This window comes from Melanostigma gelatinosum (genome assembly GCF_949748355.1).
Source record: "Melanostigma gelatinosum genome assembly, chromosome: 18".
Classification (NCBI taxonomy): Eukaryota; Metazoa; Chordata; class Actinopteri; order Perciformes; family Zoarcidae; genus Melanostigma; species Melanostigma gelatinosum.
Genome location: NC_136651.1, coordinates 3,210,175 through 3,229,781, shown reverse-complemented (window position 1 = coordinate 3,229,781; position 19,607 = coordinate 3,210,175). Strand labels below are relative to the sequence as shown.

General features: G+C 45.4%; 1 protein-coding gene across 1 annotated transcript in view; it reads left to right on the top strand.

The window, feature by feature from the left end:
• The window catches only part of fcho2 (FCH and mu domain containing endocytic adaptor 2), a 34,191-nt gene extending 22,093 nt beyond the window's left edge, over nt 1–12,098 (top strand). The window contains exons 14-29 of the mRNA XM_079289354.1: nt 180–186; nt 815–854; nt 1,662–1,747; nt 2,563–2,646; nt 3,641–4,144; nt 4,551–4,666; nt 4,755–4,884; nt 5,048–5,128; nt 5,382–5,441; nt 5,966–6,077; nt 6,677–6,832; nt 7,548–7,680; nt 8,447–8,646; nt 8,771–8,835; nt 9,253–9,417; nt 9,528–12,098. Coding sequence (XP_079145480.1) covers nt 180–186; nt 815–854; nt 1,662–1,747; nt 2,563–2,646; nt 3,641–4,144; nt 4,551–4,666; nt 4,755–4,884; nt 5,048–5,128; nt 5,382–5,441; nt 5,966–6,077; nt 6,677–6,832; nt 7,548–7,680; nt 8,447–8,646; nt 8,771–8,835; nt 9,253–9,417; nt 9,528–9,550 — 1,962 coding nt within the window. The 3' untranslated portion in view covers nt 9,551–12,098. The remainder of the gene's footprint in view (nt 1–179; nt 187–814; nt 855–1,661; nt 1,748–2,562; nt 2,647–3,640; nt 4,145–4,550; nt 4,667–4,754; nt 4,885–5,047; nt 5,129–5,381; nt 5,442–5,965; nt 6,078–6,676; nt 6,833–7,547; nt 7,681–8,446; nt 8,647–8,770; nt 8,836–9,252; nt 9,418–9,527) is intronic.
• Nucleotides 12,099–19,607: the final 7,509 nt, after the last annotated feature.

The window sequence follows — 19,607 nt, the reverse complement described above, 5'->3', positions numbered from 1 at the left end:
ATCTTCCTGCATGAGGTCCAAAAGAATATTAATCCAGAAGGTTTTTCTTATGAGTTAGAAGTGAAAGTAACTAAATGGTTAGAAGAGTTACATTCTGCATCTGAAAACACACGGTATTGCATTGATGTGTACTCTACACACGCTTAGGGAACACACGAGCTTCTTCGCTAGGCTCTCAGGGTCCTGGTGAGTATGTTTTATCTACAGCAGTACGCCTACTCCCCTCCTCGCTGTCCCCTGCAGCCAGCTGACACAAGCTAACGCCGCTGACACTTCTCATATTAAGAATTCACAAACACTGGTTTCATTCCCGGGTCCTCTCGGGCGTCTCCTCTTACCTCTGGTGCTGCTTCAGGTCGCTTATACGGATCTCTTGTAACTCTTGTAACACTTTAGAAAGGGGCACACAGCAACAGAGCAAGGCCTGATTTTAGTTGTAGTTGCAAAATCACTCCGTCCCCTGTTTTAAAGTGTTACCATCGAACTAAACAACACGTTTAAAGTTGCAGTATTTGGGTACGATTTTAAGGGTTTTCTGTGTTTGGCAGACATAAGAGAAATATCTCATCCGACCGAAATCTTACTGCAAATACACGTCTGTGGCTTTTCACGGCAGATCCTCATTTGTTCAGTCAGAACCTCAGTTTATGTTTCTGGTTTAAGGTGTGATGTGGTTTAAACGTGACTTTTGGCAAGTTGAATAGCAGTCGCCGGGGGAAACCTCTTGTGTTGGGTTTTTCATTTTTCCTTGCTGTCATCACTCGGTGCAGGTCTGTGGGTCGTAAGTCTCTCTTTGCTTTTCTCTCCGCTGCAGGTGACGAGCTTGGAAAGCCCAGAGTGCCACCACCATACGAGTACGTATGAAGGAGCTCCGGACCGCCACCGTTCTCATGCTCACAGTAACGATGCCGCTTAGTGAAGCTGTGGCGCTTTTTGCTTGAAATGCTGCTGTAAGTTTGACTCTGTCTCGCTCTCTGTCTCTCTCTCTTGCTCTCTCTCTCTCTGTCTGTCTGTCTCTCTCTGTCTGTCTCTCTCTCTCTCTCTGTCTCTCTGTCTGTCTCTCTCTGTCTGTCTCTCTCTCTCTCTCTGTCTCTCTGTCTGTCTGTCTCTCTCTCGCTCTCTCGCTCTCTTGCTCTCTCTCTGTCTCTGTCTCGCTCTCTCTCTCTGTCTCTGTCTCGCTCTCTCTCTGTCTCTGTCTCTCTCTCTCTCCCTCCCTCTCTCTCTGTCTCTCGCTCTCTCGCTCTCTTGCTCTCTCTCTCTCGCTTTCTCTCTCTCTGTCTCTGTCTCTCTCTCTCTCTCTCTCTCTCTCTTGCTCTCTCTCTCTCTCTGTCTCTGTCTCTGTCTCTCTCTCCCTCTCTCTCTGTCTCTCTCTCTCTCGCTCTCTTGCTCTCTCTCTCGCTTTCTCTCTCTGTCTCTCTCTCTCGCTCTCTTGCTCTCTCTCTCTCGCGCTCTCTCTCTGTCTCTCTCTCTGTCTCTGTCTCGCTCTCTCTCTCTCGCTCGCTCTGTCTGTCTGTCTCTCTCTGTCTCTCTCCCTCCCCTCTCCCTCTCTCTCTCTCTCTGTCTCTCTCTCTCTCTCTCTCTCTCCCTCCCTCTCTCTGTCTCTCCCGCTCTCGCTCTCCCTCCCTCTCTCGCTCTCTCTCTCTCTCTCTCTGCTCCGGCAGACTGACGAACAACGACCTCCTGTCTCTGGACCCGTTCGGCCCGTCTCTGGCAGCAGGCTCGTCTTCCTCTGTGTCCTCTTCAACAGGTGATCCCCAAAGCCTCATTGCTCTGCACGTATATGTTCCTCAACGTCACACTTTATTGTTTTATCCTACAGTGTCCCTCGACAAACCTCTGTTAACCTCGGGGAACTGACCCCAGAGGTGAACAGAATATTCAACCTTAGCGAATGAAAACAGCAGCTTTTTCCATCCCAGTTTGTCTTTCCAGTCGTTTTTACGATCTCGCGCTCCTTCTGTTCCATAAAGTGTTTGTTTGACTGAACTTCTAAGCGTCGATGGAGTGAGTCTCGCGGCTTTACGTGCATGACACCAGTGTTTAAACAGAGTGACATTAGCGCTGACCCATTGCCTAGGCTAAGCGTAATCCACAGTTAATTGGCACCTCGTTGAGGTCAGAGGGCCGGCTATAAAGCCCACTGGCACGTATGTTGTCAAACATTGTCTCGCTGCTGTCAAAGGTCTCGGCTTAAATGTCAAAAGAGCATCGCAGAGTGCCCTGATTAGGATACGGTGATGGGAATTAACAGCCTGTTAAATCTCTCTGTGTACAGTGAAGCAGTATCACCAGCTCCCGATGCACACATGACACATCACACAAGTCTGCCAGCGATTAAAACGATTAAACTCTCACGAATGAAGCAAAGATTGTAAAAATGTGTGCAATTCTTTTTTTCTTTTTTTTCTTATTCGTCATTTGTTTCATTTATTGATTTGTTTTTGTACATTTTCATCAGTTCGACGTATTGTTTTGCTTTCTGTTTTGTTACGATGTCACCGAGTTGGAATTATGTTGATGTTTTATTTGATTTTTTTTATTTACATGAACTTTCCTCGTTAGACCTTGCCTCTATCTTCCTTTCAATCCCTCCGGCTCCATCTTTTCTGGAGAATGACTCAGACGTCTTTCTGCCAGAGGCCTCAGGTAAAGCGTGTGTGTGCCCCGACGATCAGACAGTGATCTAAACGAAAACCCGTTCGGACAACTTGAAGCTCTCATCAGCTGCTGCTGTGCATGGTATTCATGTTTTAGAGTTTTGTTCAAATGCATGTGAACATGTGTGAGGTCCAGGCTGACGTGTGTCCTTATGTCTAGAATCAGAGTCACCGCTTTGCACATTTACTGCTGAGAAGATGTGAGTTTAAAAAAGGCATTGATATTTCTGTAAAGATATTATACCAACACTATGGTTATGCAGAGTTTGCATGTAGTTTAAGGTCTGTGTGAGAGGAATATGTAGTAATTGTAGACACTAACTGAAGATTTAATATTGTGTATATATGTAAGTTTAAGTCCATGCTCGGTATGCTGCGTGTGCAGCAATTAACGGGGCAAAACAACATCATGAAAACGCCGAGAGAGGACTGAACACAATAACTTATTGTAACTCTTATCTGCTTTCATATTTGGTTCAATGCCAGTTTGCAGAATTTGTCAACTAAATAAGAACTGGCAATCAGCAAAGCAATGGAGACAATTATATCCGTCCTCGCAAGACTCTTTTTTTGTCCTTAAGTGTTTTCCATTTTGGCTCCATGTATGTCTTTAGACAGCGGTCTAAGTTATGAGAGAGCCTCATTCACCTCACATGGTTCAGGTGTGTGAGAGTGTGCGAGTGCGGACGCACTGTTCTTATGTCACTTGATGGTTTGACCCATCTGGGTTCAAAGCGATTACTCAGCGGTTCAGAAACCAGGTTGTATGAGAAAGCTTCAGCTGTGACATCACTGTGTGAGTGCAACAATACCAATGTACTAACTGGTAGAAAGTGTTTCGTGTGTTCGAGGTAAAAGCAATGAGGATATGTTGCCGCTACCTGTTGTAATATGCTTGTATTGCCCCATGTCTGATCTTCTGCACTTTGTTCTACATTTGTTAAATGTATCGCCTCTTGTCGATCACATCGCCCCCCCGTCAGCTGAGGCGGTGACCCAGCGGGAACGCTCTCCTCCCCTGGCGGAGAGCCAGCAGTCCAAAGATGTCTCCTCTTTCTCCTCGTCCACGTCCTCTCCCTGGGACTCGCCAGAAAACCCCTTCCAAGCACTCAAGCCCACCCCAGCGAGGGCCCAGAGCGCCCCCATGACCCTGCCCACCGAGCCCATCGACCCCATCAAAAGCCCGGCCGCCTCCGCCGCCGCCGGCCCTCCAAAGAGCGGCGACGCCTTCTCCTCCGTGTCCTGGTCCCAGAGCCAGTGGATCGCCTTCAGCGATAATTCCGCCCCGGCTCTCCGTCAGGGCCCGGGGCCGTCCCTGAAGGAGCTCCAGAGGCCTCAGTCCGGCTCCGGCAGGGCGTGTCGCTTCCTCTCCGATGAGTCCGCCGAGGCCTTCTGCAAAGCGTCGGGCGTCCCCTGTTGCTCTGATGTCTTCTCTGGGGTTACTGATAGGGCGATGGCAGCAGCTCCATCAAGCAAAACATTCAATGGTAACATTATGACCGATGCTAGAGACGTGTCTTATGCCTGAGGTTTGGAGTTTTATATTTTGTTTTATTTTAACTATGTTTTCATTTTGTGCATTTGTTTTGTATTTGAAGTTGACAATTCAGTTATTTGTTTTTTTTTCTTATTTTTCAGACAAATGCTTGTCTAACTCACTGCCTGGTTTGCAACATGTTTGTTTTTGAGTTTCTTTTTATGACTTTTATTTTGGAATGTGTTTTACTTCCATGTTGTACCTGTTTTGCTGTTATGGTTTTCAAACTCGAGGTCTCAATGCATGGTGGTTTCTGCGTTTACTTCAATGAAGCACAGTGTATACTTGGCTTGCTTGTACCCGATGCCCGTGCCGTTTGCTGCCACTGACCAGGAGAACTTGTTTCTCCCGTGTAGTGCCAGCACCAAACCGACCGACGACCCCGCTGACAGCCGGAGCCCTGGTGCCCCCACCTCGACCCTCCTCCAGGCCCAAACTCCCCACGGGGAAACTCGCAGGGATCAATGAGATTGTGAGTACTTGCAGCAAACATCCCCGCAAAATACCTGCAACACAACAAGGTCACATTCCGGTTGTCGTTTATGACCCGCTTCGCTCAGGTACGGCCGTTCACCCCACCCAAGACGTCCGACGCCAGCCCTCCCCCCGCTGCGCCTCTCGCCCGGGCGGAGAGCTCCTCCTCCTTGTCCTCGAACGCCTCGCTCAGCGCCGGCAACACCCCCACCGTTGGTAAGCCTCCTCCGTGCCTCATTACAACTGTTTCGGCTCCTTTTTGCTTCAACTCTTCACCAACTTGCCACATACCTTTTTGTCTTTGCAACACAATGTGCTGTGTTTCCTCCTCTCTCACTCCTTCCTTCCTTCCTTCCTTCCTTGACTCCTCTGCTTACAGGAGCTGAGCACACCTTTGCTCTCCTCTCCTCCCCAGAGCCAGAGCTGCTCTCCCTCTCTCCTTTCTTTCTGCTCAGCCAAAGTGAGTCTCCCTTCTCCAAACTCTCGTCTCCTCCTTCATCATCTCCACCCTTCATACCTTTCACTGATGTCCTCATTAGGACCTGTTAGCTCGTCCCTCCATCTGTGTGCACTCGTATCGGCCTCGTCAGCTCACCTGCCACAAACACATGTAGGACTTACAGAACTGTGCTCAGCATCGCCTCTCCCCTCACATGTCTCTGGCTCTGTTTATCTCCTCCTCTCTTCTTTATGCCTTTTAATTTGGCGTAAAGAGGACGATGTGTTCATAGCGAAGCTGCCAACCTTTGAGAGGCGGTGTGAAACACCAGCAGGTACGGTGGAAGCTCGTACAAGAGGACGCTCCTCTGTATTTAACTCGCACTAACAGCAGTCTGTTTGACGGCTGCTTATCTTGCTTTGCAGCGATTGCATTTCTCTGTTTGCTCCCCACATTCAGCCATTCAGCACCGTGAGCTCCTAACATTACAAAGACTTGATCGTATAAATAATGACGTCGTGAATGCTCCGTCTTTTGTTGACTTTAATCTCAATACGCTGTCTGAGGTAATCCTGCCTGTCGAGTATTACTGACTTTGAACTAAAGCAGCTGGAGCACGATCTGCTCGAAAAAACGTAGCTTATTTTTCTTAATTTGAAAAATAACACTGCACTGATTTTGCGACGTGTGAATGGCCGACTTCCTGAAATGCAATAATACAAATGTTCTAAATTACATAATGCATATTTGCATGATCAAGCCTTCCTCATTCAGATGTGAGCTTTGGACCCCGCTGCTGTAAAAGTCTGATCCGCAGCTGAGTCAACAGACCTGAAACTGTTCCTTTCTCCTTCTCAGGGACGTCTCGCGGCCCCAGCCCTGTGACCCTGGCATCCCTGGATGCTTTGCCCATTGCCGTGGCCTTCACAGAATCGGTTAATGCTTACTTCAAAGGAGCTGATCCCACGAAGTGAGTCTCACATGACCTCCTGCTGCTCAAAGGCCCCGACATGGACCTGCACGCATACACATTTTTGTCCATATTTGATCTTAAACTACAACACGTATGACGTTATGAGTGTTGCAGTTGGTGGTGCTACACTCAGACCTTTGGTTTGTGTGTGTGTGTGTGTGTGTGTGTGTGTGTGTGTGTGTCCCTCCCTCTCGCTCTGCATGTGTGGAATGTTTTTGCATCAGTCTGACACCATTCTTTCAGAGTGGATAACCTACGCGGGGCAGATTATAGTCTGGGGCAGAGAAAACATACAGCCGTTTATTGGTTAACTGCTGTTAAATTGCTGCTGTGCAAAAGGCTTATTTTTGCAGGGATTAGTAAATGGAACATTTCATAAGCAATGCAGCGGAGACGCGGTGCGAGGTTGAGGCCCGCTGTGGACCGTTACCACCGCAGCTAAGGCCAACCCCGACCCAGGGAAGAAAGCTGATTTACATTAGACTGTAAAAGCATACAGATGTATATTCAGAGAGGGGGGAATGAAGATGTGTGACACCTGCGACCTAAAGCCAGTGTGTTCGATATCCCCTCGACATAATGGCTACATTCCACAGGTGCATTGTGAAGATCACGGGAGACATGACCTTCTCGTTCCCCATGGGCATCATCAAGGTGTTCACCACCAACCCCTCCCCGGCCGTGCTGGCCTTCAAGCTGAAGAACACCAGCAGGTTGGAGCAGATCTTACCCAACCAGCAGCTACTGTACAGGTGAGCCGCCCGGAGCCGCTCGCCACTAACCGGCCGAAATACAAGCGGGCGAAGAAGAGCTTCGCAGAGACGACGAGTTGATAGCTTGTCAGATGGAAGCGGGATTCGGACGCGACGGTTCGGGCGAGAATGGAGGAAATGTTGTCTGCGTCAGTGGGAGGAAATTCAATTAGTAATCTGACAGAAACCCGTCATTAAGCTGTCAGGCAAGTATTTTCCACCAGACTTTATTAACAGCCAGGTTCTCGACAGCCCAACAGTCTCTTCTGAAACACTGAACATCAGAGAACAGCCCACCTCACATCTCATCTCATTCACCGTACATCATGGGGCCTCGCCGCTCTTCAGTCTCAGGCAAAGGTGTTTCATGTCGGTTTTACCTCACAAGCAGCTTTCAACATGCTTTTAACTTTGTTGCTAATATCTTTAAAACAAATTCTATTTGACGCGTTCATATTCTTTCTTAAAAAGTAAAGTCTTTCTGATGTTTCTTCTTCTCCCTCTCTGTTATCCCAAGACCACATGGTTGGACTAATTGAATCAAATGGAATTCGTGATTTAGTGGCTGGTTGGATATAACAGGGTCATTCTTTCCACGCTATTGGAGCTTTGCACACAAAGCCAGGAAGAGCAATGAATAATGGAGCCTCTGATTATTCCGTGTGTGTGTGTGTGTGTGTGTGTCTTTCTGACTGTTTTTACTTTCTGTCTATAGTGATCCTTCCCAAAGTGACTCAAATTCCAAGGACTTCTGGTTCAACATGCAAGCGCTGACGTCCTACCTCAGGAAGTCTTCGGAGCAGAATCCTACAGCTTCCTATTATAACGTGGACATCCTAAAATACCAGGTCAGCCAAAGTCCAGTGGAGAGCGGAATCCAGATAAAATGACTGGAGGCAGAGAACGCTTTCTAAAAAACAACATGTTTCCTCGAGTGCTTCACACTCCAGACAAGTCTCAGGAAGAAGCAAAAAAAAAAAAAGAAGATGAGGGAAATGTAATTAGTGCAGAATGTATTTGTTAATGTGAAATGTTTTGATAACCATGTTCCAAAGGTAAACAGAATGCTGGATTAGATCCTCCAGCCCGAAGCAGCTTCAGTCTTCCATTCTTAAAATAATCAAATAGTTGAACCTTGTCGTCTGTGCCTGCCACACATCCTCACAGTCTGTGCAATTGAATTCATTTGTGGTCACTAGCTGGCTTTATAATTGAATTTACGACTCTCAAGCCATGCTGTAGTCTGGTTTGAACCTCAGCTATATACTGTACTGCCTGGCCCTGAAGTCCTGCAGCCTCACACGCGAAATGCCACCGCTGGATGACATCATCTTGAAAACAAACCCCACGAAGGCTGGTTTTATAGCTTCAAACCGGCCTATTTACATGATTACATTACTTTACATTTAAATCATTGCCCATATGAAATAATATCGTGAAAGCTTCGCCTATTAAATCCAAGTTGTCAGCACCGTACGTAGAATTCATGGGAAAAAAGCACAATCATCACATTCTCCAAACTCATTGCGTCAGAAGCATTGTGACCGTTTGATTACCTTCGGTGGGTTTTTGGCTGAAACTCAAAGCGGCTTTGTTCGATGCTGCTGTGCTCAGGTGCAGTCCGACGGGATCCACGCCACTCCTCTCAACCTGGCCGTGTACTGGAAGTGTACAGCGAGCACGTCGGACCTGCGGGTGGACTACCGCTACAACCCGGAGTCCATGGCCTCGCCCGGTCCGCTCTCCAACGTTCAGATCCTAGTGCCCGTCAGCGGGGGAGTCACCAACATGCAGTCTCTGCCCAACTCCATCTGGTAAAATGTGGTGCTCGTTGTGTATATATACATATAATATATGTAGATCAGCAGGAGAACAAAAAGTATGAACAATGTATACCTTAGTTCAACAGCAGAAGCTTATTTCTTTCTCTTCTTTCAGGAATCCAGAGCAGAATAAGTGTCTGTGGAAGCTGAGTGACATCTCAGAAAAGTCTGACAATGAAGGTAAATCATCTCCTTTGTTTACGACCAGAGACTGTTTTAGAGACATTTTACCCTCCAGAACAATGAAAACCATGACCAAGATGAGTTTGCCTGTTCCCACGAAATCATGACACAGAAATACAAACGATAAAAAAACGCAATACTTCGGTCGTGATTTAACCCAAAGCTCGATCTTTTCCCAAACCTAAGCGAGTACTTGTGTTGGCTGAACCTGCCTGAGTTGAAACGTGAGGAGAAACCTTTTCTTAAGAAATGAAAACAGGCGTATTTCTAAGGCTGTAATCTGCAAGGGCCCGGTCTTCGCCCAATGCATTTTTTGCGGGCCCCTTCGCCCCACGGGGGCCCCGGTGCAACCGATCTGTCCATATTCACGCCCCTGCTGCCAAGTGAGTGCATTTTGTTCGTGTTTGACACCAGGCGCCGGGTCCTTGAGGGCCAAGTTTGATCTGTCAGACGGACCATCGAACCCCACCACTCTCGCCGTGCAGTTCATGAGTGAGGGCAGCACCCTGTCAGGAGTGGACATGGAGCTGCAGGGGCCCGGATACAGACTTTCTCTCAACAAGAAGAGGTTTGCCACAGGTAGGTAGAACGCTGGATCATCCACACACACACACACACACACACACACACACACGGTGCTGCTGCGGTTAGTGCTTCAAACAGCTCACGTCTCTTCTTCTACTCTTTAGGACGTTACATGGCAGATTGCTGAGGTGACCCACCACTCTGGTTCTCAGGAAAACACGAAAGTTGGCGACTTTCCGAGGCTCCCTGAACCTCTGGATCCATCTGAGCTTTTGCCCGGGAGGCGAGAATCTCACTACAATAAAACAGCACTGAGTATTGAACACTGTTTCAGAAAAGAAGACTAAGATGAGCTTTCAGGAAATGTGTTTAATAATGCTTTCTGATCAATTCACTTTTGTATAGTCAGAAACAATTTATGGATTAGATATAAATCTATATTGTATTTGAAATCATGAAAAAAAAAAAAAAACGTGCACTAACAATCTTTCAGATGCTCTTCTTGCTCTTATATTCGTCTTTCAAGAGCCTCTAAGAATATAAAATGTCGGCGTGGAAGAGAAGAAAAGGTTCCTTCCTCTGAACTGTAAATATTAACACTGATCATTCTGCTCAACCAGCGCTGACTCGGCGCTCAAATCCGTTTTGTTTACTGCTCTTTCTCTTTGTTTTCTCCTCCTTGTCTTTTTTCATCATGTGCAATGAAGCAGTGAAGGTGGAATCTGTCTCGCACAGTACTCGCTCACGCCCACCAGCTTGATCTCTTAAAATAACATCGAAGTGCTTTCAAACTAATGCAAAAAGAAGATCTGACCTCAGTGCCCCCTCTCACTGCGTGGATCAACAGGCAACAAACGTGCGTCAATGTTTGACCCAAATTTGGGTTTCCAGATTTAAGCTACTTTCTCTGTGGTCAAATGCACGGAGTGTGTTTTTCTGAACAATCACCTCTAATGGGGTCTGTGATCAGTGTGGGCTTCTTCTTTTTAGAACTGAACTTGTTAATTCCCCTCTCGGTCCTGGCTTGTACTTTTAAAGTTGTTGAGCCTTTAATTTGTATACTTTATCTCAGCGTTCTTGACTGTAAAACATTTTGTCAAATGTTCAGATGCTGCAAAAAAGAATCGCGGGACATTACCCCAAATTTAACTTGCAGCCTTTTTCTGTAAAACTGGCGGTGTTTTTTTAAATCACACTTTTGTTAATGGAGAAATGTGCCTGAACTTTTTTTTTTGTATACTACAGCACAATTATTAAGAATAGCACCAACAAAGTGCCACTTTTGTTTTTTACTCCTTTTATTTGGATGTTGAAGGGAAAGTCTCTCCTCTTTTTACGAACCCGACTGTCTTCCAAAAAACGAATGAGTCACGTTTGCCTTCTGCGATTGAGTTTGAGCATCGGACTCTTTTTCTGTCCGACGCTCGTCGGTTGGCCTTGAACCTCTCGCTGTCGACGATATCGGTCAGCAAGTAGCACAACGAGGCCGAGCCAGCGGTGGAAACGCCTTTATCGCGACTGCCGCGACGCCGAGTAATCCGGTGTTGTCGACTGTGGTTGAATATTGTGACACAGTACTGCCATTGCCCTGTGATAGATTACCGGCCTGCCCCCTGCCTCTCACCCAGTGCATGCTGGGATAAGCCTCTTGCAGCTGTAAGCAGCAGAAGCGGGTCTAGAAAGCGGATGAGTGGATGGAGAATTGCCACGTTTGACTCTCGGTGCTTCATTCTTGTCTTTTACTGATGAAGGCCGCTGCTGTAGAAGCTGTTCTACTTCTCGACGGAGTAGTTTTATGTTTTTCTTCTTTGCCCTTTGACCTCAACCATGTAATGATCCTTAAATTGGTCAATGATGCTGGTATGTGACGTGTCTGGAGATTGGTTAGTTGCCTGGAAGCTGTGATGTTTCACTGTGCATCGTGTGGCCAACTGACCTCTCAGATACGATTTTAAGAAAATGAACTTTCCACACCAGGCTTGTTTTTTACTGTCCGCTGTGCTATAGAAAAAGACTCGTAGTAGTTTTTAACTGACTGGTCTGCAGGTGATTTAAAACTCCATATCCATACTTGATTCATCGATGTCTCACTTGATCACTGATTTGATTTCATGGCCACGGGGATTGTCTGCAGTTTTTAATGTTTTGTATGATTGGGGTTTCAGACTTTGATAATAATCTAGAGGCAGACATTCATCTCAACTGGATGATGGAATCATCCATTTAAGTTGAGTTTGATAAACCTACATTTTTGTATCTCGCTCTGGACTTTAATCAGCCAAATCTTTGACGGTATTTGAAATGAATGAGTTTACATAGAATCCGAAAATTGTATCTTCGGACACTTGTACCGTTAGAAATGTCCCTCTGTGTTTCCCCTTAAATAATTATGTCGGTGGTTTTAGTCAGATGAGACGAATGCATTAAATAAAAAGATTTCACAGATTCAGTAATCGTGTTCAGTATTAGCAAGCTGGTTCTTGCTCTCTAAAAAACGTACAAAATTAACTTCCAAGGGTCCTTTTTGTTTTGTCACTTTCACATCTTTAATTTCTTTATATGTTGTAATGAACAGAGTTTAAAGAGTGCAAAATTGTGTAAATGATTCTCATAAATTGTACATTTTTACCAATTATCTCAGCCACTTTTTGTCTCTACTTTATGATTTTTCATTGTGCCTGTATTAAATGTGTAATATATGAATATATACAAATATATTAAAATGACTAAGCGTGTTCCGTGTGGTTTCTTTTAGCCGCGTCATGAAGATAAAGAGATCCAGTCAAGTCATTTTTTTTTTTTTTTTTAATTTTGCACAGATATTCATGGTCCCCAGAGATGGAGCCCGGGGATCTCCTGATCCACGATCGGCACCAGCAGGACTCGTCCAGTGAAGTATCTCGATATCCTCTCGTTGGATCAGCACATTGTTTTAGTAAGATTATTTTTGGAGCATTATTGCTTTTGTTTGACGGTTATTTTTGACGGTCACGAGGTAGACGGGGAACGGGGGGTAGAGACGTAGAGACGTGCTGCAAAGTCGTTCGTTGGAATCGAACTGGAGACGTTTCGGTTAAATATTACATTTAAAACCACCTGGTGATGGCAGTGTCGGCGGCCATAATCGGGGCCGGTATATTTGGGCGATTATCAACCGAATCGGGCCAATAATTTAATAAGTTGCACCAAACGCGGTGCAACTTATTCCTTCTGGCGTGCAGAGTTTGGGCCGAAGCCGGGTCACGTCATTTGGGCCAATTTGTCAAATACTTTTACTTCTATGACCGAATACCTCGAGAACCAATGAAATTCCCATCTGCTGTAGTTGTACCACGTATTAAGTGCTAACTCGCAGATGTTAGCATGCTGAGCGGCGTAAACATTCCCTGCTGAACTTCATCATGTTTGCATTTTCACTGTGTGGCCTTTCAGTAAAGTTATCGGCGATGTAGATCCAAAGAACAAGAAGCAATACACACGCTGCTTGAGTAACATGAGTTAAAGGTTGTTGATCAATGTCAGATTGGGCATCTCAACTATTTTTTAGGAAAGCTGTTTAAAAATAAGCAAATATAGGACACCGTCGCTTGAGTTTAGAAATACCAAATCTGAAAATAAGAGCCTCAAACAGTGAGGCAAGTGCAGCGCTCTGAGACCACGATGGCCACCTGAGCCGCTCTGCATCGATAGGTCATCATGGGAAGCACATACAGTCCGATCAATAAGTCACAATGACCCGTTGGGTCAGTTCTCTCAAAAGAATCTCCATTCAGACCGTTTCTGCGCGACTATATGAGCTTTTGAGATGATTGTATGGAGTTTGCTACTGTGCAATGTATCTCAAAGCAACAAAAAACAGCCCCTACGCTTTGATCTACCAAGCTTGTTTGAACACTATACCTTTTGCTTGGCTGCTTTTGGTGGAATTTTGTTCTCAGTGGAAAGATTGAGACATTTGGAAGTCCCACTGACATGACCTGACTTGACAGATGTATAGAAGGGAACTGGCCCGTTGAATCCTCTACGCTGACAAGTCAGAAGTTGCAATGCTGCAAGAGGAAAGCAGGAAATCTGTTGTTTCTAAATGACCATAATCCATACATGCAGGATGATCGGGCGTGAAAACAAAGCTTGAAGACGACACCACACACGTGTTACTAATACACAGTTTGCACTGTGAGAACCATGCAGCGCTTTGCTTAGGAAGATGTGTGCATGACTGTGTACGCGCTCAGCACTACATCAACACCTTGTGCATATCTACATACTCGGTCAGGCCTTGTGCCCCTCTGCCTGACGACCTCCTCACTGTTTGAAATGCTGCGTCTGAGCTGCCTTTTCACAGCCGCATGTGGGAGCCATCAGTGTTGACTCTACTTTTCCCCGTCCGCCGCGCTCAGACGAAGAGGAAGAGATCTTAGGGTCTCTTGTGTGTGATGTTATTCTCTGACGGGCCAAAGTGAGATATGTGAGCTGAAGTTATATCCAAAACCGGCGTTGGTCCCTGCGGAGACTCTTGTGTGGTCAGGTATTTTTATACAACTCGGCATTATTTACTCTCTTCCCAAAAGTTGGATGAGTAGATTGACAGCGCTCTCATTTGTTTGCTAAATACGAAGCCACAGCGAGTTAGCTAAGCTTAGCTTAAAGATAGACTTTGATACAGCTAGCCTGACTCAGTTTTTAAGATTATAAAATCTGCATAACAGCACCACTAAAGCTGACTAATGAACAGGTTATAACTGGTTTGATCAGTACATACAGAAACCAAAGTGTTTGTGTTGCTACTCAATCTTGGAATCAGGCGGAAGCCTCTGTTCCTTTAAAAACAGAGGGAATTGTGTGTTCTGGGATGGTCGAGCCGCCTGTGTCTGGTATCGATTGAGGGAGTCTGAACGTCAGAATCATCTCCGTGAAACAGTCGGAGCAGAGGGAGCATTAAGTCTTTGTTGTCCACCATCACAGTCATGTTTGTCCAAAGGCCCACTGGAGCCATCGAGTTGAGTTATTCTGCCATCCAGAGAACGAGCCCCACATCAGTAACGTTCATGGACTATTTAGAATTGATGTGGCCATTTGATCTCCCTCTTCGCCACGAGGAAAACCATCTGAACAAACATGGATGGTGTGAGTTTATTGCATTAATGTGGATTCTTCTCCTCCGCTACTCCTGTTCACTCCAAAACCCAGGCGACCTCTTTAGAATAACTCAAACCCTGAACATGTCAGACTCGCATCCAAGGGCATCTTTCACAATTTCCACTCGGCAAGCTGAACGCCGTCAACTGTTTTCTTCTGGCAATAAAAGCATGAACAATTCCGCGTCATTTTATTTTAAATGACATGGAATTTATCACTGCAGAAGGAGTGCTTCATCCTACTAAATGTGTGTTTCTGCCTTTATGTGATTGTGACTGTAGAGACAGATGTGGAAAACAGCTGCTGGGTCACAATAATTGGCTCGAAACGACAATATAAATACTTGCACGTTTTTATCTTGTTCCCAATCTGCCCTTTTGACACATAGCAGGGTAAACACAGCTGTAATTAATCAAATTAATTAAGGTCCCATTCCATTTAGTGTGTCGCAGCCATGCCAGTGAGTCAGCATACACAATAGCAGGGCCCAGGCCCAACTAAATGGAACAGGGCCATAATTATTGATGTTGTATTACAGCTGTGTTGTTTAACGTGTGTTGACATGCAAAATGGCTGCTGTGAAAAGGGCCTATTGTTGTGCAACATGTCATCGCAGAATAACTGCAACTGTTGTGATTTCCCTGGAGCTTTTTCTTCACCACTGCTAGAAAGGTGAAATTCAGACCCAGTGAGGAGACACTCGGACTCCCATCCACTGGCAGACGCCACTGTCTTATCAGCCCTGGGGAGAGGGAGTGGACCCTTCCGTGCCATGTTCACAGAGGCATGTCACAGGCTATCTGTCATGGTGTGTGTGTGTGTGTGTGTGTGTGTGTGTTTTGGGGGAGGGGATCACTGAGAAATGGTCGCGTCTTAATTCCTACAGTGATCCTTTGGCCCTTCTTCATTGGCTCAGCACAATCTGCCATTGAAACTGTATTGCTTTCCAGCGGATATGAACGAACACACAAGTTCTTTACAATAAATATATATTTGTGCATAAAAGACATCGAATATAGAGTACAATTCTTCATCATCTTGGCTGTTTTCAAGTACAGTGGTTATATTTCACAAGGAGTGAGAAGAGACAAAGACACCGTTCACAAGGAGTGAGAAGAGACAAGGTCACAGTTCACAAAGAGTGAGAAGACACGAGGACACCGTTCACCAGGTCTAGAATAGAGATGAATTTGGGGGCCCAATGTGCAGCCTTGAAGCTTTGGTGCATGAAGGAAACGGACCATGTTTGGAGTTCGGATTTTCCAAGTCTGGCGGCATCTTAATCCTTTTGAATTGTGACATCTATGAAGTGGCATCATCTTTATATTTGACATGCAGCTCCTCTGAGACTATTTCTGATAGAAGAGACAGTAGACTGTGTAGATGTAGGACAGACGTGCTTTCAAAGGATGGTGGCAGAGCTCAAGTGAAATGAAGCATAAACCCAGGGGATCAATACACCCCAGTGTGAGTCAACAGGACACACACACACACAGAACTCCCCTTCCGTCCAGAGAGGAAATGTTCAGGCCATAAATATTTGGAGTTTTGCTAATTGAAAGAATCTGCGCAGCTTCAATTCTGGGGGGTTCTTTAAACATTGCACTCGCATGCATTCTTTGTGGAGGTATCTGTTGCTTTGTTCATTAATGCCAAGTGAAATGAGCTGAGGCCTCGGTAAACACAAAGACGGACGGGCACACACATTCAAGGACGCAGAGATGCACACACACGCACACACACACACACACACACACACAGGTTGGGTTTGATCAGGCCACTGGCATTGTGTGTTTGAAAGTCGCTCGTTTCCCTCTGAAGCTCTCTTGTGTGCACGATCCTGCTCTCTGATTACACGCAATGCAGCGCGGTGGTGCTCTCATGGAGGCAAATGCAAGCTGTCCACTGGGAGAAGAGCAGACCGCTATGAAACTCAACTGAAAAACATGTTTGCATGTCATCGTCTTTGCATTTCGGAATTAAAAATTCATGAACATAGGTGTGTTTTTTGTTTGTATGTAAGTTGCCGTTTGAACATAGTGACACAACCACACTATGTTCTTTTGGCCAACACGGCTCAAGTGCAGTCAGGTTAACCTGTAACTCTGTAGAGTTACTCAGTGTTCATTCAGTTTGACTTCACTGTGAGGGCTCGTGAGGACTCGTGGACTGAAGTGTTTCAGGACTAACATCATGGTGGTGCAAAGGCCCGCAATCCTCAGCTCGCCACCCGATGACCCGCCTCAGGTGGTTCCACCTGCTCCACGCCGTCGTCAGTCAACTGGTTCGCTGGACGAGGAGAAGACCAGAACCATCCTGCTGTTCTCAGGACTGTTCCTCACCCTCGGGGGGGTGTCACCTTCACCGCCATGGGCTGGCATCACTACCGAGCTAACCCCAACTTTGAGTGGACCCAACTGCTGGGCCCGTCCCGATCTCCGTCGGAGGCACTTTCGTGCTCACCAGCGTCTGCAAGTTCAGGATCATCTGGCCCTGCAGAGAGTGGGACAAAGAAGTGCTCGTGATGCCTGTGATGGAGCAAACTTCAACGGGACATTCTTTTACGTTGAGTGCCGTAAATCAACCGACGCTGTTGCATAGCGCCACAGCAGTGCTGTGTTTCCCACCCCACTATGACTTTATAACCCAGGAGGTACGCCAGGCCAGTGATCTCCAGCCTGGCGGTCCCGTGAATGGCGTCCACGTGGCCCGTCCTCCACACGACGCCCCCATAACGCAGCTTTCACAGCAGAAGAAGAAGAAGAAGACAGCTGGGTTCACTGCGCAGAACCAGACTGCAGAAGAAGCAGGTAGGAACAGATCTTACTTGACAGACATTATTCCAACTGTTTTTCAGGAAACACAAACCTCGACCTGCTGTTACGACAGGACAGGCGACATGCATGCACAAGAGAGTTCATCTTTAGTCAGATTTGAGTTTGTTTAAAAACTTCTCGCAGTACTCATTAAAACAGAGCGAGCCAGATTTCATTTCTTATTAAGCGCAAGATCACTTTCCACCCAAAGTGTTTTTGGTCGTCAATACTCTCTGAGACAATTATGGCGCAATGAATCTCTCCAACAGTAAACAAGCTGATATTCATCAAGTAATGAACTATTCTTTCAACGTGACTCTGACAAAGTAACACAATTAAACTGTTTGATTGAAAGGGGAAAAGAGATAATCAGTGTAAGACTCTCTCAGGCTTTTCATGAAGATAAAATAGGTCGTGTGTTGATGAAATGTGGACCAGAATAGCTCCGCGACTTCTCACTGAACACTTCGCTGTGTTTAAACTCACTCTAGTCTTTCTAGCTCGAGTTGTATCATCAAAATGTGCACAATGAAGAATCAGCAATATAATGTCACATCAAAGGCATTTCATAACGTATATGTGCTCTGTAAAGAACAATCATATTTCCACACCTGTTCCTGAACCCTGTGCTCGGGGGAAACATAACGCTGTGTATTGTCATAAAACAAAGTTTCATTCCACAAATTGCAGTATCCCATTTATTTGCAATCCAATCAAATATCCTCGGACAGACACAAAGCTGCATTCCATTAGTGGCAATTTGCAAGTTTTCACTTTTCTTTTATTGTTTCTAGACGATTACTCCCAGCAGCTTTCCAGGACGGTAATTCACTTTAATAAAAGCAGACAGCAGGAATAATACAGTTAACCTATATACTATAAACTGCTGCCCTGATCTTATGAACACATGCTCTGCTCACCAGCTCTCACTTATGTTGTCACAACTTCTGACCCGTTTCGGTCTGTTTCCACTGGTTAATGCCAAACAGAGGAATGATCAAGGGGAGGAATTGCTGAACTTCAGTGTCTTCCTTTAAAGGGCAATCGGCTTCCCAACGTGCACTTCAAGCAATTGGGTCAGGAAACATTTGGATATTAGCCAGCTCTGATCTTAAATCCACCCTAATGCAGGATTGAGAAGACGAATGAAAGAGGATGTGACGCTACCTGTTCTCCTCCACCTGCATACGAAGACATCTCCCCTTCCTTCAACAAACGCAATGTGACATGAACTCCTCCTGCTATTGCATTCCACAGCAACACAAGAGAAACTTTTACGTTCCTCTCACAGCTGTTATCATGCACGCTTACCGTCATAATTATGTATGAAGTCATAAAATCCACCAAGATGAAGCTCTCTGGAAGGAAACCTCATTAAAAGTGAGATTTATGGACAACCGCAGCTCAATCTGAGGGCTCTAAAGTTCTGGAAATTTAGAGATACTCAATTTATATTCCGCATAAAACACATATGTATGCAGTGCTTGTTGTCTCTCAATAGCTGCAGAAACTACTACATGCACATTACATGTTGGCTGAGGGAATGTGGACAGCCATGCATGAAACAAACATGGGGACAATTTAAAAGAGACACTTTGAAAAAGTTTTTAGGTTTTTTTTTTATGCTGGGAGAAAAATAAACATCAAAACAGGAAACAGTCATAATGGTCATTTACCATGTAGTTGTAATTGTTGTCATGTTTGTGTGTGGCGTTTAAAGACACCAGGAAAGTCAAATATCACCTCAACATTAAGACTAAATAATTGAAATTAAAAACTACCACTACCACTAATAATAGGTAACAATAAATCCACTCGGATTAATCTGAAGTGTTCCGTTTACTTGCCCTTAGCTTCCCGCCGGATCATTCAGCTGCATAGGTTTGCTGAGGCGTTCACTGTCTGTTGCGTTTGCAGGACACACAAGTGTTTCTGTACCACACGGGGGCAGAAACACTGAGGAAATCAATACACCTTTACTCACCGGGTCAGGTGATCAGGGAAGCCTATACAGTGAAATGCATGACGACCATAACAACAGGTGTAGTGTTAATAATAACAGCATTACATTAAAAATGCCGTTGACAATAAATAAAACAAGATTTGCTAAATCAAGTTTTAAACATGTTTTTGTTCCTCACTGCTGTTTCTTAGAATCAATTTAGGATTTTTCATTAATATCTTACATCGCAACTAACTTTTATTCTCCCGTTTTATTCATCTTTTTCCTTAGAATTATTTTCCTCAATAAAACACATTATTTAGGCTTGAATTGCCTTTTTTATGTTG